This window comes from Caretta caretta, chromosome 8 (assembly GCF_965140235.1).
Source record: "Caretta caretta isolate rCarCar2 chromosome 8, rCarCar1.hap1, whole genome shotgun sequence".
NCBI classification, from domain to species: domain Eukaryota; kingdom Metazoa; phylum Chordata; order Testudines; family Cheloniidae; genus Caretta; species Caretta caretta.
This window is the reverse complement of record NC_134213.1, coordinates 103,912,546-103,933,075: the sequence shown is the minus strand read 5'-3', so window position 1 is coordinate 103,933,075 and position 20,530 is coordinate 103,912,546. Positions and strand designations below refer to the sequence as shown.

General features: G+C 46.4%; 1 protein-coding gene across 2 annotated transcripts in view; it reads right to left on the bottom strand.

Annotated features, from left to right (window-relative positions):
• Positions 1 to 20,530, bottom strand: part of LOC125641956 (vitamin D3 hydroxylase-associated protein) — a 30,237-nt gene that overhangs the window by 2,279 nt on the left and 7,428 nt on the right. The window contains exons 5-13 of one of the 2 annotated variants that reach the window (XM_048862634.2): positions 18,452 to 18,585; positions 17,905 to 18,111; positions 16,384 to 16,424; positions 15,488 to 15,612; positions 15,065 to 15,190; positions 13,815 to 13,912; positions 10,234 to 10,333; positions 8,105 to 8,148; positions 1,361 to 1,400 (exon numbers count right to left, since the gene is read on the bottom strand). In XM_048862634.2, the coding sequence (XP_048718591.2) occupies positions 1,361 to 1,400; positions 8,105 to 8,148; positions 10,234 to 10,333; positions 13,815 to 13,912; positions 15,065 to 15,190; positions 15,488 to 15,612; positions 16,384 to 16,424; positions 17,905 to 18,111; positions 18,452 to 18,585 (915 nt within the window). The remainder of the gene's footprint in view (positions 1 to 1,360; positions 1,401 to 8,104; positions 8,149 to 10,233; positions 10,334 to 13,814; positions 13,913 to 15,064; positions 15,191 to 15,487; positions 15,613 to 16,383; positions 16,425 to 17,904; positions 18,112 to 18,451; positions 18,586 to 20,530) is intronic. The other variant, XM_048862635.2, reaches the window with a different exon arrangement.

The window sequence follows — 20,530 nt, the reverse complement described above, 5'->3', positions numbered from 1 at the left end:
GGGTTTTGTTTCACACATCTTTGTGCTTCCTCGAAGACTACAGCATAACATACAGAGCTGATCAAAAGATGAAAATTTGGCCAAAATTTCAGAACTGCAAAGTAATTTCCAATTCACTGGGTTCAAAGTGGGCCCATTTTCTGAGATCTATTTTCATCAAAAATCTTTTGTTCACCGAAAACCAAATTTTTGGTCAACAAAGCACATTGATAACTATTTGAATAGGTATTTCAAAATGCTGAAATTCGCCGTTTCCTGAAAAGTGATTTGGTAAACTCAAATTTTTGACTATCCATGTCATAAAAATATTGAGAAAAACAACAAAAAACATGCCCGTGATGTTGATAATTTTTCACTAAATATTTCCGGTTCGAAAAAAGGTGGTTTTTCCAAACTAAAAAAATTTTATTTGAAAAATTTCAGCCACCTCTACTAATATACCGATTTACGTGTGCACGACTGCCCTTTGCTGGATGGAATATCAGACTTGCTTAAGCATGAATATATCTTCAACTAGTGGTTGAAGCCTCCAAGAATTCTGTTTTGCAAAAAAAATTCCAAGTTCTGACATTTATTTTTGTTCTGCACTGGAATGAAAGCGAGATCTTTAGAATTTTTTCACAAGAAATCAAGAATGAGACACCAACACACACTGCAGAATAGACAGTTAGGGCACTTGCCTTATATGAGAGAGAGAGCCAGGATCATGTCCCTGCTCCAAATTAGGCACAACAGAGGTTTGACTCTAGAGACCCTACATCCTAGGTGAATGACCTAACCACTGGGCTATTGGTTAGTCATCCTGGAACTGATGAATGTTCCATTGAAACCAATAACGTTGCTGTGAGAAGTTTCAACTGGCATTTGCCAATGGGAAATCAGTTAGTCCAAAAATTCCCAACCAGCTGTGCAACAGAGGCCACAAACTCTCATGCAGATTCTACCTTAAGTCAAGTGCTGACCATCTGTGTATTTGAATCCTTAGGTTCTGGGTTCTAGCCTTGATACTTCTACATGTGGTTTAACTAGCAATAATGGTATCCAGTGCTTGAAGCTATGGATATGCTTCACGAGGAAATACATGAAATTGTCCATTACGAGTTCTTCTTGTGCTATTTCTGCTTGGAGAAAGCAGGCTGAAGGATCATCTCTCCCTTGAGTGAATAAAAGCCTCTGTGCATATAAGCGTTGCCTGTACTCTCATCACCTATTCTAGAAATGCATGTTTCTCAAAGCAAAGTATGTCTGGTTTATTTTCACGTGATCAGTTTCAGTACTGCACTGACTATGTAGCTGAAATGACCATTTAAATATCAATATGAAATCTTGATGATCTGTCTTAGTGAGAAAAGAATATTACCGCCACTGCAACATGATGCTTCCAAAGGTTTTTTGCTGATCTGGAAAATTTACAGGATTAATTAGTCAGTGTCAGTACATCATATAAATAAAAGGCAGATAAACATGCCATTAAATGATGAGTGTCATTATTACAGAACACAAATGACCACATATATGACAATGATAGAGATCAAGCAATCATACAACATATGAGCCAAATACGGCTAGGAATGCGTTTAAAGAGCTTTTCAGTATTTATTTTAAAAGGGTATCACCACGTTTCTTTTCACTCAGCCATATGGACAAAATCCACAATGAATTCACTTAAATCCATTCCCATCTCGCTTCATTGTCTCTCTCACACACACAGAGAATATGTGATACTGTGATGGGGTGTAATCCCACATGGATGGGCAAAAAGGTTAACTGGAGACAGCGCTCAATTAGCCCACTTTATTGCACCTGGAAGGTGTGTCAGGCTTGATTTGTTATCAGACCCATCTGGGGAGGAGCTGGGTCTTCTCTATAAAAGAAGGAAGTGAAAGCTAGGAGGAGACCCAAGACAGGACAGAGAAGCCCAGGAGGGAGAGGATTAGAGGCCCCTCACTCTGGGACAGGAACCACAGGGAAGCTCTAGAAGAGGAGCTGGTCAAGGGTCCAGGGAACTAGCCCTATGGGTCAGTGTTCCACAAGAGGACCAAGGAGCTGGGGAGAACCCACCAGGACTAACAGCTCAAGCCTGGATGGGCAGAGGTTCCTTCAGTTTTCTGCATTCTGTTGAGAGGAGACCCAGGGCAGAGGATGTAGTGAGCTCCCTCTTTCAGGGAAGCGGCTGCTCCTGAGGTCAACCTGAAGCCCAAGGGAAGACCAGGGGTCACTGAGGGACAACAGCCTGCTGGAAACCTTGGGAACGGGGAGAACTGCACCAGCCATACACTGTGCAGTGGAATGAAATACAGGAGCCAGAGCACAGATGTGACGTCACTGGGTTGCAGCTGAGGCTGGCCTGAGCGAGAGGGCAGCCAGATAAGCCCAGTTGGTTCTGAAGACTCAGTTGTCTTTATATTTCCGTTGGATCTGTTAACAGACTCTAGGGAGCCGGGAAGGGGTGGGAACAAGACGACCTGGCTGGAGGGCCAAGCGACGAGAAGAGGCAGATTACCATGGGACTGCGGTGACCATCCCCCGGAGGGTGTTAGATGAGGAAGTCTGCCTTACCATACCCAGCCACAAGGGGGAGTGACTGTGGTGAGTCAATACTCCCACAGATACATACATGTCGTGAAATCAAAAGAACAGCCACACTGGGTCAGACCAAAGGTCCATCTAGCCCAGTATCCTGCCTCTGACCGTGGCCAGTGCCATGTGCTTCAGAGGGAATGAACAGAGCAGCGCGATTATTGAGTGATCCATCCCCTGTTGTCCACTCCCAGTTTTTTGGCAATTAGAGGCTATGGACAGTCAGAGCATAGGGCTGCGTCCCTGCCCAGCCTGGCTAATAGCCATTGATGGACCGATCCTCCATGAACTTGTCTAATACTTTTTTGAACCCAGTTAGACTTTTGGCCTTCACAACACCCATCGGCAATGAGTTCCACAGGTTGACTGTGCATTGTGTGAAGAAATAATTCCTTTTCTTTGTTTTAAATGTGCTGCCTATTAAGTTCATTAGGTGACCCCTTGTTCTTGTGTTATGAGAAGGAGTAAATAACACTTCCTTATTTACTTTCTCCACACCAGTCATGATTTTATAGACCTCTATCATGTCCCCGCTTAGTTGTCTCTTTTCTAAGGTGAAATGTCTCAGTCTTAGAATCATAGAATCATAGAATATCAGGGTTGGAAGGGACCCCAGAAGGTCATCTAGTCCAACCCCCTGCTCGAAGCAGGACCAATTCCCAGTTAAACCAGTCTTATTAATCTCTCTTCATACAGAAGCCGTTCCATACCCCTAATAATTTTTGTTGCCCTTTTCTGTACCTTTTCCAATTCCAATATATCTTTTGTGAGATGGGGTGACCACATCTGCACACAGTATTCAAGTACCATGGATTTATATAGAGGCATTATGATATTTTCTGTTTTATCTATCCCTTTTCTAATGATTCCCACCATTCTGATCACCTTTTTGACTGCTGCTGCACATTGAGTGGATGTTTTCAGAGAACTATCCATAATGACTCCAAGATCTCTTTCTTGAGTGGTAACAGCTAATTTAAACCCCATCATTTCATATGTATAAAATCCCACCTATTTATCTTTTTTCTGGGAATCACAGCTACTTTTGTAATTACTGTATTTCAAAGAATAACAAAAAAATTGAAAAATAAGTAGTCCTCATTAGTCATATACACATACAAATGTGAGGATTTCCATCATTTACTGGATGATTTAATGGCTCTTGAGGCTCAGAAGATCTGGGTTCTATTCCTGGCTCTTGTCAATTCCCTGCCTCAGTTTCCCCAACTGTAAAATGGGGGATAATGACACTGACCTCCTTTGTAAAGCACTTTGAGATCTGAGGATGATAACAGCTAGAGATTATTTGATAACAGATATTATTAGATTAATGGGATTCGGGGAAAAGAAACGTTACTTGCTATTTCTATGTGATATACAAGCTGGGGCAGTTCCATTCAACACATACAGAATAAAAGTGAAAAGGCTTAATGGCATGATCTAATTTCCATTAGGTCAAATGGAAAAGACCTCAACTCGTTTCAAGGGAGCTGCTTCAGGCTTTACATGTGGGGATAGCATTCTGTAATCCGGGGGATCTCATCCAAAGCCCACTGAGGTTAATGGGACCCTTTCCATTGACTTCAATGGGCTTTGGGTCCATTTATGTTCCCAAAAGACTTTCGCATGCAACACACAAACTCTTCAGTATGTTTCTCAAACTCTGACACCAGCTATGAGCTGGAAGTGGAAGTGCAGTGTGGGTATATAATGGCTACGCAGGTGGTGTCGGAGAGAAGGCTTTGGATTCTTTGACCATGGGATGGTGTTCCATGAAGGAGGAGGGCTGGGCAGAGACGGGCTCCATCTTACGAAGAGAGGGAAGAGCATCTTTGCCAGCAGGCTGGCTAACCTAGTGAGGAGGGCTTTAAACTAGGTTCACCGGGGGAAGGAGACCAAAGCCCTGAGGTAAGTGGGAAAGCGGGATACCGGGAGGAAACACAGGCAGGAATGTCTGTGAGGGGAGGGCTCCTGCCTCATACTGGGAATGAGGGGCGATCAACAGGTTATCTCAAGTGCTTATATACAAATGCACAAAGCCTTGGAAACAAGCAGGGAGAACTGGAGGTCCTGGTGATGTCAAGGAATTATGACGTGATCGGAATAACAGAGACTTGGTGGGATAACTCACATGACTGGAGTACTGTCATGGATGGTTATAAACTGTTCAGGAAGGACAGGCAGGGCAGGAAAGGTGGGGGAGTAGCACTGTATGTAAGGGAGCAGTATGACTGCTCAGAGCTCCGGTACGAAACTGTAGAAAAACCTGAGTGTCTCTGGATTAAGTTTAGAAGTGTGTGCAACAAGAGTGATGTAGTGGTGGGAGTCTGCTATAGACCACCGGACCACGGGGATGAGGTAGATGAGGCTTTCTTCCGGCAGCTCACGGAAGCTACTAGATCGCATGCCCTGATTCTCATGGGTGACTTTAATTTTCCTGATATCTGCTGGGAGAGCAATACAGCGGTGCATAGACAATCCAGGAAGTTTTTGGAAAGCGTAGGGGACAATTTCCTGGCGCAAGTGCTAGAGGAGCCAACTAGGGGGGGCGCTTTTCTTGACCTGCTGCTCACAAACCGGGTAGAATTAGTGGGGGAAGCAAAAGTGGATGGGAATCTGGGAGGCAGTGACCATGAGTTGGTTGAGTTCAGGATCCTGACGCAGGGAAGAAAGGTAAGCAGCAGGATACGGACCCTGGACTTCAGGAAAGCAGACTTCGACTCCCTCAGGGAACGGATGGCCAGGATCCCCTAGGGGACTAACTTGAAGGGGAAAGGAGTCCAGGAGAGCTGGCTGTATTTCAAGGAATCCCTGTTGAGGTTACAGGGACAAACCATCCCAATGAGTCGAAAGAATAGTAAATATGGCAGGCGACCAGCTTGGCTTAATGGTGAAATCCTAGCGGATCTTAAACATAAAAAAGAAGCTTACAAGAAGTGGAAGGTTGGACATATGACCAGGGAAGAGTATAAAAATATTGCTCGGGCATGTAGGAATGATATCAGGAGGGCCAAATCGCACCTGGAGCTGCAGCTAGCCAGAGATGTCAAGAGTAACAAGAAGGGTTTCTTCAGGTATGTTGGCAACAAGAAGAAAGCCAAGGAAAGTGTGGGCCCCTTACTGAATGAGGGAGGCAACCTAGTGACAGAGGATGTGGAAAAAGCTAATGTACTCAATGCTTTTTTTGCCTCTGTTTTCACGAACAAGGTCAGCTCCCAGACTGCTGCGCTGGGCATCGCAAAATGGGGAAGAGATGGCCAGCCCTCTGTGCAGATAGAGGTGGTTAGGGACTATTTAGAAAAGCTGGACGTGCACAAGTCCATGGGGCCGGACGAGTTGCATCTGAGAGTGCTGAAGGAATTGGCGGCTGTGATTGCAGAGCCATTGGCCATTATCTTTGAAAACTCGTGGCGAACGGGGGAAGTCCCGGATGACTGGAAAAAGGCTAATGTAGTGCCAATCTTTAAAAAAGGGAAGAAGGAGGATCCTGGGAACTACAGGACAGTCAGCCTCACCTCAGTCCCTGGAAAAATCATGGAGCAGGTCCTCAAAGAATCAATCCTGAAGCACTTGCATGAGAGGAAAGCGATCAGGAACAGCCAGCATGGATTCACCAAGGGAAGGTCATGCCTGACTAATCTAATCGCCTTTTATGATGAGATTACTGGTTCTGTGGATGAAGCGAAAGCAGTGGATGTATTGTTTCTTGACTTTAGCAAAGCTTTTGACACGGTCTCCCACAGTATTCTTGTCAGCAAGTTAAGGAAGTATGGGCTGGATGAATGCACTATAAGGTGGGTAGAAAGCTGGCTAGATTGTCGGGCTCAACGGGTAGTGATCAATGGCTCCATGTCTAGTTGGCAGCCGGTATCAAGTGGAGTGCCCCAAGGGTCGGTCCTGGGGCAGGTTTTGTTCAATATCTTCATAAATGATCTGGAGGATGGTGTGGATTGCACTCTCAGCAAATTTGCGGATGATACTAAACTGGGAGGAGTGGTAGATACGCTGGAGGGGAGGGATAGGATACAGAAGGACCTAGACAAATTGGAGGATTGGGCCAAAAGAAATCTGATGAGGTTCAATAAGGATAAGTGCAGGGTCCTGCACTTAGGACGGAAGAACCCAATGCACAGCTACAGACTAGGGACCGAATGGCTAGGCAGCAGTTCTGCGGAAAAGGACCTAGGGGTGACAGTGGACGAGAAGCTGGATATGAGTCAGCAGTGTGCCCTTGTTGCCAAGAAGGCCAATGGCATTTTGGGATGTATAAGTAGGGGCATAGTGAGCAGATCGAGGGACGTGATCGTTCCCCTCTATTCGACATTGGTGAGGCCTCATCTGGAGTACTGTGTCCAGTTTTGGGCCCCACACTTCAAGAAGGATGTGGATAAATTGGAGAGAGTCCAGCGAAGGGCAACAAAAATGATTAGGGGTCTGGAACACATGAGTTATGAGGAGAGGCTGAGGGAGCTGGGATTGTTTAGCCTGCAGAAGAGAAGAATGAGGGGGGATTTGATAGCTGCTTTCAACTACCTGAAAGGGGGTTCCAAAGAGGATGGCTCTAGACTGTTCTCAATGGTAGCAGATGACAGAACGAGGAGTAATGGTCTCAAGTTGCAGTGGGGGAGGTTTAGATTGGATATTAGGAAAAACTTTTTCACTAAGAGGGTGGTGAAACACTGGAATGCGTTACCTAGGGAGAAAAGGAGTACTTGTGGCACCTTAGAGACTAACCAATTTATTTGAGCATGAGCTTTCGTGAGCTACAGCTCACTTCATCAGATGTTTACCGTGGAAACTGCAGCAAAGTCTGCTGCAGTTTCCACGGTAAACATCTGATGAAGTGAGCTGTAGCTCACGAAAGCTCATGCTCAAATAAATTGGTTAGTCTCTAAGGTGCCACAAGTACTCCTTTTCTTTTTGCGAATACAGACTAACACGGCTGTTCCTCTGTTACCTAGGGAGGTGGTAGAATCTCCTTCCTTAGAGGTTTTTAAAGTCAGGCTTGACAAAGCCCTGGCTGGGATGGTTTAACTGGGATTTGGTCCTGCTTCGAGCAGGGGGTTGGACTAGATGACCTTCTGGGGTCCCTTCCAACCCTGATATTCTATGATTCTATAGACCAGTGTCCTACTGTGATTCACAATTCATACCTCTTGTACTGCCATCCAAGTACCTTTGTGAGCTAAAGCAGGGATTCCCCGGGCCAGGTATGTAGCCACGGATGTGTGTTTTGCCCCACTAGGAGAACAGCAGCCTAGTCTGGCACAGAAGACGCTGAGCACAGAGCACAAATCAAAACCCAAGCAAGAACAAGGAGCTCTACATTCCCTGAGGTCATATCAGGCCTCCAGTATAAATAAAAATGATCTGTACAGCCTTGATTCTTATAAGGAAGGTGTTAAAATGCATAGTCTCCTGGGGAGATATCGTCTTCCTTTCCACTTCTGATACCACGACAAGGGCACCCTTTCTATATCCCTGAATTTGAAGTTGCAGAGGAGTTTTTGACAGAGCCACTTACCCCACTCCACACAGTGCGTTCAGATCTTTGGCGATTCGTGGATACTTGGAGAGAAACAACATTTGGAATGAGTGGGTCACACAGCGCAGGGAAGTAAAAAACAGCATCGTTCAGAAGAAAACAGCTAATCTGCTTCAGGTTTCCACGAAAACCAAATGCTGCCGAGGCCCAACCAAAGCAGGCCTGTGTAATGAAGTCTGTCTGTTCTACCCTTTTCCACTGCAGCAGTAGAAATAGCGCAGCAGTTTGTGAACAATCAGCATTGCCACAGTGAACATATATGCTGTTCAGAGGGTACCCTCATTTCTTGAACAGTGTCTCCAAGATAAAACCCAACAGCTTCCCTTTGCAGAACAACAGTATAAGCAGAAGTGTTCATGAGACGCCCTAAAATACACGTCAACACCAGAAAACAGGAATAAACGTGCTTCTGCATTGCTTTGCCTGTCACATGTACCCATTTCCCCAGGCTTTGTACCTTCCAGATTCAATTACGTTTTTTAATCTGCACCCATCATTGTCGTTACTAAGGGCTTGTCTACATGAACAGTGAGTCTGCAGCAAAATAGGGTGTGAATCTACCCTGCCACGCACTAACTGTCTGTGTGGATCCTGCTGACGCACACTAACAATGCCTTAGTGTGCTTTCATCTAGTCCCACTGTGAATGGGTATTAGATCAAAGCACACTAAGAAACTGTAAGCCTGCATGAGCAGGATTCACATGGACAGTTTAGTGTATGGTAGATTCACCCCCCAGTTTGTCATGGACTAGTTGTTGATTCAGACAAAACTTGAGTGTAAGTGAAATAGCTCTGAATAAGCAGACACATAGGACGGTGCCCTTAAAACAGTACAAGGAAATACTGTAATGAACAATCATTAAAATGATGAAACACTATACATATTTATTAGAGAGTGATCCAAACTAAAATCCCAGATCCAAACACCACCAAAGCCTTAGGATATCCAAGATTGGGATCCAGAACTGGATCTTTATTGTCCACCATGAGTTTCTAGAGAAAAAATTCATAGCAAAATGCTGGGGATTGCTCCCACCTTTGGGATTTAACTGTTTGTAGCTAAACTCTAAATCTGATCATCAGCAAGAAGAAATGGTAACCTACTGCCAGTTCCGTAAGGTTTGTGATTATTACTGTCCTGAATGACCTGTTCTGCTCTGTGATAAGGCCTTCATACAGTATGAAGCAAGGAGAGCATAGTTTTATTTTGATTCACCTGTTGGACCCACTAGGGTTTAAGTCAGAAGGAGGAGAATCATATTCTTGACACAATTATTGTTGTAAGGGAAATGGTCCTAAATACAAGTTCTTATTCAAATTAAATTGGAGTAAATAGCTTTGGTTTTACACCAAGATTCCAGCGTTGCTTCAGACTGATTTATATCACAACAGCAGAACAATGCAAATAGGGTCCGGGACTTCACCACAAATGCTTGCTGTATAGATGCTCGTTGGATGCCTGTTTGCAATCTCATTTTCCAATTGGGGGGAGGGGTGGGGAAATAATCAGGAATTCAGTACACATCCAAAGGGAGCCATGTGTGCTTGCTCAATTCTTTCTGGGAGATTACCTGAATGGGTCTGTACTGAGACAGCTTGCATCAAAAATATTATCACTTCTCTGCTGGCGTATGGCTAAGGGCAACACAGCTGGTTTCAAAGAGCTCTTTTTGTACAAGGTATATTGGCCATAGACCCATGGAAGAGGAACATACTATGGGCTCATTCCCAAGTGGTGCAGAAGGCCAGCAAAAGGTTCTTATGCCACTTCAGACCCACCTCAACCTGTCTTTGAGGTCTCTAGTAGTATGTAGGCCTCTGCATGTCATTGAATTTCACCTTTATGCCTACTAGGCACTAACACCTGGATCGTCAAAAGCATTTAGGGGCCTAACTCCCAGGTACCACCTTGGAGGCTCTAGGCCCAAAACTAACACTAAGTGGAAAAAGAAAAGGAATACTTGTGGCACCTTAGAGACTAACCAATTAAAGTGTCAAGGTAGAGGGTCTTCCTTCTCCATCTGTGGGAACCCTCCCAGCCTGGAGACGTTTGAGCATCTCCCACTGCAATAAGCCTGCGAAGAGGATACACATCGAGGTGACTTACCACAGGCTTTAAGATGAGGGCTAGAATCCTCTTCACCAGAGTGGGAAGACGGTAAGAACTGATCTGCGATTTCAGGTTTGGATCCACAATGTCCCCTTTGCTGGGAGGTAAGGGAGAAAGGAGGCAGTCAGGCCAATCCAGTTGTAGAGTGCTGCTTCTCAGCCAGCATTTTAGCATCTTTAGATAGTAAAATGAGAACCCACAGAGGCACCAACCCAAGGTATCAAGTCCTGAACCCCTGAGCGTAAAAGGAATCATTGCTCAGGGCGCAAGTGTAGATGCTCAGGAATAACTCTCTGCAACATGACCTGAACGCTTCATTTCCTATATTTCCATTTTTGCAGGATTTTTTGTTTTGTTTTTACACACCTTGGGGACTTGCCTGCACTCTACTGGCCTTCTACCTTCACGTCCCATCACCCTAGTTCTGAGCACCTCCACCATGAGTAAACGTATCCTCACGCGATCCTGTTGTTACTCTCCCCATGTTACAGCTGGAGCAATCGAAGCACTTGGAGATTAAACGATGTGCATAGGGTCACACGAGGAGTCTGTGCCAGAACCAGGAATCAACCTCACATCTCACGAGTCCAGCACCTCAGCCACAAGACCCTCTTTCCCGACCTTTCCCTGTTTGTACATGTATTATGCTGGTTTGGGGAGGTGCTCTGGGACGCAGAGTACTGTATACATCTGGCAGCATATTTTGATTTGGAATTCAGATGCTGTTGTGTAAAGTAGGGTGGGGCCCAGATATCTCAGAGACTGCATCACTCTCCGAAAACCTATCTTGTCAGCTGTGATCAGGCAGGATGCCACAGTGGATGGAGCCCAGCATGAAACTCACTGGGGCTGGACGTAGTCAGTGAAGGACCCGCCACCATGGAATTCCCTACCAGCAGGGATTAGAAAGAGCTTCAATCCCTTTCAGACTCTTCTCTTTGAGAAGCTGGCTGTATTTCAAGGAATCCCTGTTGAGGTTACAGGGACAAACCATCCCGATGAGTCGAAAGAATAGTAAATATGGCAGGCAACCAGCTTGGCTTAACGGTGAAATCCTAGCGGATCTTAAACATAAAAAAGAAGCTTACAAGAAGTGGAAGGTTGGACATATGACCAGGGAAGAGTATAAAAATATTGCTCGGGCATGTAGGAATGAAATCAGGAGGGCCAAATCGCACCTGGAGCTGCAGCTAGCCAGAGATGTCAAGAGTAACAAGAAGGGTTTCTTCAGGTATGTTGGCAACAAGAAGAAAGCCAAGGAAAGCGTGGGCCCCTTACTGAATGAGGGAGGCAAACTAGTGACAGAGGATGTGGAAAAAGCTAATGTACTCAATGCTTTTTTTGCCTCTGTCTTCACGAACAAGGTCAGCTCCCAGACTCCTGCGCTGGGCATCACAACATGGGGAATAGATGGCCAGCCCTCTGTGGAGAAAGAGGTGGTTAGGGACTATTTAGAAAAGCTGGACGTGCACAAGTCCATGGGGCCGGATGAGTTGCATCCGAGAGTGCTGAAGGAATTGGCAGCTGTGATTGCAGAGCCATTGGCCATTATCTTTGAAAACTCGTGGCGAACGGGGGAAGTCCCGGATGACTGGAAAAAGGCTAATGTAGTGCCAATCTTTAAAAAAGGGAAGAAGGAGGATCCTGGGAACTACAGGACAGTCAGCCTCACCTCAATCCCCGGAAAAATCATGGAGCAGGTCCTCAAAGAATCAATCCTGAAGCACTTGCATGAGAGGAAAGTGATCAGGAACAGCCAGCATGGATTCACCAAGGGAAGGTCATGCCTGACTAATCTAATCGCCTTCTATGATGAGATTACTGGTTCTGTGGATGAAGGGAAAGCAGTGGATGTGTTGTTTCTTGACTTTAGCAAAGCTTTTGACACGGTCTCCCACAGTATTCTTGTCAGCAAGTTAAAGAAGTACGGGCTGGATGAATGCACTATAAGGTGGGTAGAAAGTTGGCTAGATTGTCGGGCTCAACGGGTAGTGATCAATGGCTCCATGTCTAGTTGGCAGCCGGTGTCAAGTGGAGTGCCCCAGGGGTCGGTTTTGTTCAATATCTTCATAAATGATCTGGAGGATGGTGTGGATTGCACTCTCAGCAAATTTGAGGATGATACTAAACTGGGAGGAGTGGTAGATACGCTGGAGGGCAGGGATAGGATACAGAGGGACCTAGACAAATTGGAGGATTGGGCCAAAAGAAATCTGATGAGGTTCAATAAGGATAAGTGCAGGGTCCTGCACTTAGGACGGAAGAACCCAATGCACAGCTACAGACTAGGGACCGAATGGCTAGGCAGCAGTTCTGCGGAAAAGGACCTAGGGGTGACAGTGGACGAGAAGCTGGATATGAGTCAGCAGTGTGCCCTTGTTGCCAAGAAGGCCAATGGCATTTTGGGATGTATAAGTAGGGGCATAGCGAGCAGATCGAGGGACGTGATCGTCCCTCTCTATTCGACATTGGTGAGGCCTGATCTGGAGTACTGGGTCCAGTTTTGGGCCCCACACTACAAGAAGGATGTGGATAAATTGGAGAGAGTCCAGCGAAGGGCAACAAAAATGATTAGGGGTCTGGAACAAATGACTTATGAGGAGAAGCTGAGGGAACTGGGATTGTTTAGTCTGCAGAAGAGAAGAATGAGGGGGGATTTGATAGCTGCTTTCAACTACCTGAGAGGTGGTTCCAGAGAGGATGGTTCTAGACTATTCTCAGTGGTAGAAGAGGACAGGACAAGGGGTAATGGTCTCAAGTTGCAGTGGGGGAGGTTTAGGTTGGATATTAGGAAAAACTTTTTCACTAGGAGGGTGGTGAAACACTGGAATGTGTTACCTAGGGAGGTGGTAGAATCTCTTTCCTTAGAAGTTTTTAAGGTCAGGCTTGACAAAGCCCTGGCTGGGATGATTTAATTGGGGATTGGTCCTGCTTTGAGCAGGGGGTTGGACTAGATGACCTCCTGAGGTCCCTTCCAACCCTGATATTCTATGATTCTATGAAGCCTTCTCCATCGAACCACAAGAGCAGAATGGCCAGCAGTCACGGAGACAGAAGACCAAGAACCACCACAGCAGTGCAAATGATGAAGAAGTGGAAAATATAGTTCTACCCCACAGAAATGATGCAATTCCTAAGAGTCTCAATGTCGCTTTGATGCTACAGCACCGGACCCATTGTGTGGACGTATATGATTCAGGTTAGTGTGATGTGGCAGATGATGCCATACAAGTATAACGGGCAGGGTGATTAGCCTAGACAATTGAAACTCAGCACCCACTAGAAGTGAGAATAATGGGACTGACAGAGCTTGCTCTCTGTTTAACATCCTGTAAATTATCCCAAACTAGTATGTACTGGGAAGCCACAACCTTAGTTTCTTAATAGCATTCCTCAGCAGGATAACAGGACGCGCAGAGACAACCCATCCTCCATGTTAATTTCAGGCTAACCAAACCTGTCCTCCTTGCAGAAGGAACCTGTCTGCTGGTTCCTCCTTACGCCCCCTTGCCTGCACAATGCATAGAGCCACAGCAATCGGCCACCAGCCCTGTTCAAAGAAGACGGGATTTACTTACAATTTGTCCAACAGATTTGCAGCTCCATCAGAAAAGAGGCCTCTGGTGAAAAGCTCGTCCACCACGTAATCAATCCGAGGGGGGGTAAAAGGGATGAGCTGTGTGAAAACCATCATTGCTCAAGAGGAGGCAAAGACATTATACAAAAATATATGTTTGTGAAAACCTTGCAACCTTGCTAGAGAAGCAAAAAAGGGGCCTCAGCTTGTTCCAAATTCAGATTAGCCCCAGGTGTCCAGATGCATTTTCCCTAAACACCAACGTTGGAACACATCTGCAAAGTGTGTGTCATTGCCCCCTCTAGTGGCAGGTCCAGAGTGGATAACAGCCTACTACTTCCGGGAGCTAATGAAATTACTCCTTTACTCAAGTGGTAGAGATGCTTTGGTACTGATTGTCCCAGGTTCAAACTCTCATAAACCTGGGTCTCCCTGATGATGTGAAAATTTGCCCTGACCTCTGACTTATGCCCCCTGAAGAGAGTTGCCCTTTTGCGTGGCAAACATGAGCTGAATTAAGGGACTGAGAAACCAGGAGCCATACAGATTCAGATGTCTTGTTATTCGTTGGGACACAACCATAAGTAATATTATGGGGAACTGGCACCCGCTGCTGTTTGGAAGCCCTGAGCCATGGTTGGAGGTATGGAAAGAATTTTGACTTGACGATGTTTTAAGATGTCAACGTCAGACCAGTGGGCCAGCGAGGCTAGGGAGAGAGCAGTGGCTGGGAACAAAGACTATTGAATTAAGCTTTTCACTTTCTAATCTTCACAACAGGTTAGTGAATAAGCATGATCTCCATTTGACAGATGGAGGGGTGGGGGAAGCGGAGAAGTACATGATTTGTCCAAAGACACCTGGCCCTCTAGCCCTTTTCTTCCCTGCTTTGTCTCCCTCCCTTCCCTTCTTTCTATTTAACTGATCACCTCCTAAGTAAATTCACCACCCCCCAAAAAATGGTGGAATTAACATGATGTTTGCCACCATCCCATTGTTCCCTCTAACTTGCATGTTCTACCCCTTCCTCCAGGCTGTCTCTCTCCTGTCTATTTAGATGATACGCTGTTTGGGTCAGGGACTGTTTTACGCTAGGTGCTGCATGAACACCGAACAGTATAGGGTCCTGGTTTCTGCCTGGGGCTCCTAGGCGCTAGGAAAATATACGTGTGTCATATTTTATGTTACTGCTGGGATTAGAACTCTGACCATCCCTGGCCCTCAGGCCCGCACTCAACACAAGAAACGTACCGTATGCCCTGCCTCCTGGAGAAGCTTTCTGGTTTCCTGGACAGCCCGTCTCATGCTGGGCGAAGGCTGGAAATAGCCATCTCCGTCGTAATATCCAATCCGAAGTGGGGCTGAACTGGAGTACACCTAGAAGCAGAGGAGCTTTCACGTAGGAATGGGGGGATTGCCAGACTGGATCAGACCCGAGGTCCATCTAGCTCAGTATCCTGTCTTGGACAGTGGCCACTGCCAGGTGGCTCAATTGTGGGTGAACTGAGGTTCTGTCCAACAGTAAACCATGTTCTAAGATGGTCTGGCCATAGTTGGTTCCACAAGGCTATTTCCAGAATACAGATCATAGGTTTGCAAAGACTAGGATGTTTTAATCCACGGCGCCATGTCTCACGGAGGCTCCCTCATTGAGGAGCATTCTGAGTCTGTTACCTCCTCGTCGAAGGGCAGGGGTGGCACGGTGGGGTCCAGGCGGAACATGTCGTCACACAGGAGCGCTCTCATGCACAGAGCCAGGCTGTCCACGTCCCTCGCCATTGGCCCAACCATTCCTGTAACTGCAACCACAAATGCAGGGATGCCCATCACTGAAGATGGAATGCAGAGGTGCCCCATTACATAGTCCATCTCTTGGCTAACGCGTGGGAGGCTGTTCAACAGCACAGGGCATGGTGGGTCAAATGCTTGGGGCCAGATCCTCGATCCTACTCTGTTTCCCTTGCATCAGGCAGAGCAAAAGGAGCAGACAGTGTCTGTAATCTCCCTGTTGGGGATACCCCTAGCAGGGAGGAGACCCCAGAGCCAGCAAAGCCGGTTCCTATCCTTCCCCACCTGCCATTCCCCAGACCAGAGGGGTGGCCAGAGTGCAACCTGCTCTGGCAATCTCCAAGTGGTCTTAGGGACCCCATGCCAGCTGGCGCAGGTTAGAGCAGCCCCCAGGCTGCTCTAACCTGTATCTGGGGCCAGGCCAGGCAGAGAATCAGGGTGCCATTGCCCAGCTCCCCAACAACACACCCCTCTGCGCTGCACCCAGAGACAGCTGGATGTAGCAGACAATCTTCTGCTTAGTCATCAAAATAATCAAGATCCTCTTCTATACAGCATGAAGTGCTATGGCAGTGTGAAATTTAAAGGGACAGTGTTGTATTTCTTAAAATACCTACTCACCATAATAAAAATGGAAAGTGACAGCACAAAGGGGCTGTAGCAGGGGCCAGGATCTGGCTAACCACCTCTTCCAATTTTCCCTGCTCAGAACTTGTCATCAACTAACCATGTCTTCAACTAGCATCCATACGTTATCCTCCAGGTAACTAGGACGGACTCACCTGATTTCATGCCGGCTATAGGACTGGTGAGACCTTGGATGCTATGAAATATATAAAATGGGAGAAACAAATTAGCAACAGTTAACGGTCTTTGGAGGGAATCGCTCTGGCTGAACTGCAAATACTGCACTTGCTTCCGAAACAGACTACCGATGCTACCGTACAGGGTGATTTTGGCAAACCAGTCAAGTGCCTGAAACCGCTGTTGGTTACTGCTAAAAGCAGCCAAGTCTGCAGGCCGTAAAGTGGCCATGCAGCAGCCTCAGCGTAACCATGGCGGGGGAGGGGGTTTTGGGTGCCACCGAAAGGGCAGCTTGACCCCGCGTCCTTCCTGATAAGAATTGTGTTGAAGTTGCTGATACATGCATTTTAGAAGAGCAGGATGTGCCCCAGGAATGTCTATTGGGGCCTCAAGGCTGCAGACTCTGGGAAAACCCCACACCTGGTTAATCAATAATCAGAAGGAAACCTCTTGCTGGACCATTGAAACTGCTTGCTTAACAAAGTTTTCTTTAAGGGACATGTCACTGTATTCGAAATAAGGGGGAAAAGTTTGAGGTGGGGGGGACTTCAAGTCTGGACTGGTCTCTCCCTCTGGATGCATGTTGTGTTCCCCACTGGCAGACGGGCTGCCGCTGTGCCACTCGAGAGCCACACTCAGCTTCGGTAATCATCGAGGGTTGGGGGTGTTTTACTAACCTGTTGCGGACGTGTGTAAGTGCTTGAGACGAAGTAAAGTGTAGCTTTAAGTGAAAGCACTCGTGTTGTCCTGTTTGTGCCAGCCATTGATTGGTCGGACGGCCGTGTCTCCCCTGATTTATTTCCTGACACCACCTCGCACAGAGTAAAAGTTACCAAGAGGCTTGGGTTGAAAGAACCCCGGGTAACACTACTTGGTACGTGCATTACCAACATGCATTGCACTATATCTGGTCTATAGCAAAGGGTCTCATTAAAGCAGGAGCAACGTGGGAGGACAGAGCTGAGTAAGTGGATCCAAAGATAGGTACAGGATAAATTGTCATATATCTTCCCACGTGGATATAATCTAACTTCCTCTAAAAAGGATAGTCCACACCCTTTGAAAAGGGCAGGTGAATTCTTGTCTCTATTAAATGCCCCAAAATTTAGCAAACAAAGAGTTGCAGTTGCTCAGTGGTGCCTTGTACCCTTACGGAACGTGAAGGCTGGCTAAACTTAACCCTTTGAAAAATCAGGAAATACAAAATACTGTCCAGGACCAGAGACAAGGAGGTCCAAAATCAATTTCTAGCAGCCCCACCTGTCATGCGGCCATGAATGGAGCAACTCCCCTGGAGCAATTATACCCAAGTTAGCACCTAGGCATCAGTGCTTGTTGCCTCTGGGCGTTTTAGAAATGTCCTAGGCAGGGAAGCAGCCATAATACAAGGGTTATGCAGGGCACAACCATGGCTTGGGGATATCTGATGCCTTGCTCCATTGACTAGTAAAACAGATTTCACTTGTGGTCATGTGGTCATTCTCTACTTCAGCGCATACCTCAGCCTGAATCCCGTCGGCTTGAGTCCGCACAACCCGCAGAAGCTGGACGGCAGGCGGATGCTTCCAGCGACATCTGTCCCAAAGCCCAGGATGGATCCTCCTCCAGCGATCAGCGCCCCCTCCCCTCCAGAGGAGCCGCCGGGACTTTTCTTGTGGTTCAGCGGATTCACCGTCTGGCCGAAGATTAAGTTGCTGCAGTCGTAGCTGAGCAAGATGGAAAGCAGCAGGTCTGTTGTTATTTATTTCTCTCTCTGCACACACACACAGAGAGAGTTCAGGGTGTGGAAATGGGCCAGTGCGGGAGATCAGCATGGGAAGGGTTTGCGGATGACGTTGGATTGGAGGGGAGCGAAGGGTGGGATGGTGATAAGAAACAGGAGGGCAGGTAACTTTTCTCCTGCGCTGGAGGTGGGAGGAATGGATTCTGCAGGAGAAGTGCTGAAAGGGAGAAGAAAGCAAAGCCAATGCCTCACTTGCACGATGTCTTTTGTGAGATGACAGAAGGAGGCCTGGGACAGCTGTACTAAAGAGAACAAGCTATTACTTTATCATGCTCTGCGGGACGTTGGTTTTCACAAACGGAATCGCCCCCTGCCTCTTCAAAACCTGGACTATCACGCTGTCCTCTTCCTCCACTCTGCCGAGAAACTGCACCAAGCCACCAGTGGAGACGTGACCCTTTGGGGGAGTGGGAAATAAAGCTCATTAGACATGCTGGGCTGACACAGTTGGAAGCTGGTAGATTTTCTCCCCAGGCTCGAGACATGGCAGCTCTATTGGTAAAAAGAAAATAGAAGACCCCCCACTCTAATTCGGAGGCTCTTTGTCACAAGGAGAAGCTGCTTTGTGGCAACTGGAGGCAGATGGTCTCCCCACTCGGCCACCAAACGTCATCAGAACTGACCAAAATGGACCTGCAAAGGTAACCAGATAACATTCCCACCTTCCTCCCTGGGGGCGTATATTGTTGCACCTGTGGCCTACTGCTCAACTTTTCACTATAAGTCTAGCTCATCCTCCATCCCTCTTCTTGCTACATGGTCAGTCAGTACATGGCCTCTGCAGCTTTACAGTCTTCAAGATGATTTTCATGAGCTTTCAAGCGTCATACACATTTTCACCGTGTCTCATTTGTCCAGATTTTAGCCTCTTCTTGGAACCTGACCATATTTCGATTCTGTTATTATGCCTGCAGGTACACAGCATCGAAGACCTTCTTTGAGTATTGTGGCACCCACACCATGATACTGTCCACCCCCAGGGTTCTTCATCCAGCCTTGATTCTTCTCCCTGGCTCATTTCCATGGCTTGGGACTCCTCAGTCCCAGGATAACACACTGTCCTCAGAAGTTTCCATTTCTTTCTGATGTTCTCTTCTCCAATAATGACCAGGCCAGAGTGTGGCTGGCTTCTGTGCTGTTAGCTGAATGATGAGGTCTCCACAATATGCTCAAGGCAGCGAGGAACCACCAATTATATCCGTGTCTCAGAGGGTATGTCTACACTACAATAACATACCCACAGCTGGCCCATGTGAGGTGATTCCCATGCACAGGGCTTGGACTGCAGGGCTATAAACTTACAGTGGAGACATCTGCAAGGGGAGAGGCTACAGTGTCCAGGCTCCAGCCCATGCCCAGATGCCTACAGTGCAATTTTATAGCCCCACAGCCTGAGCCCTGTGAACCAAGCCAGCTGACCTGGGCCAGCCGCAGGTGTCTTATTGCAGCGTGCATTACAAAGCAAGGTATGTCCACAGGTCCCATACAACCAGCCCATCTCTTTGATGCTATAAATTAGGCAACATGGGATCAATCGAGCATTTAAGTTAAACTTCCCTTCCTTCGGAAAGGGATAGACATGAAGGACCAGATCTGCAGTTGATGCAAAGCTCCCAGTTCATTGGAACTGCCTGATTTACATGAGCTAAGGATTTGGCCAATTTTCACAGCACCAAGAGGTGGGTGATATTCCGGAGTCTGTGATTAAAGAGTCTCATCGAAAGCTGTTCAAAGGTTGAGGCCATCCATTAGAAAGCTTATTAGTAGGGCTGTCGAGCGATTAAAAATGTATCGCAATTAATCGTGCTGTTAAACAATAAGAGAATACCATTTATTTAATTATTGTGGCTGTTTTCTACATTTTCAAATATATTGATTTCAATTATGACACAGAACACAAAGTGTACAGTGCTCACTTTATATTTATTTTTGATTACAAATAGTTGCACTGTAAAAAAGAAATAGTATTTTTCAATTCACCTAATACAAGTAGTGTAGTGCAAACTCTATCATGAAAGTTGAACTTACAAAAAAGTTGAACTTACAAATGTAGAATTATGCACACAAAAAATAACTGCATTCAAAAATAAAACAATATAAAACTTGAGCCTACAAGTCCACTCAGTCCTATTTCTTGTTCAGCCAATCGCTAAGACAAACAAATTTGTTTACATTTGCAGAAGATAATGCTGCCCACTTCTTGTTCAGAGTGTCACCTGAAAGTCAGAATAGGCATTTACATGGCACTGTTGTAGCCAGTATCACAAGATATTTACATGCCAGATGCGCTAAAGATTCATACGTCCCTTGATGCTTCAAGCACCATTCCAGAGGACATGCAT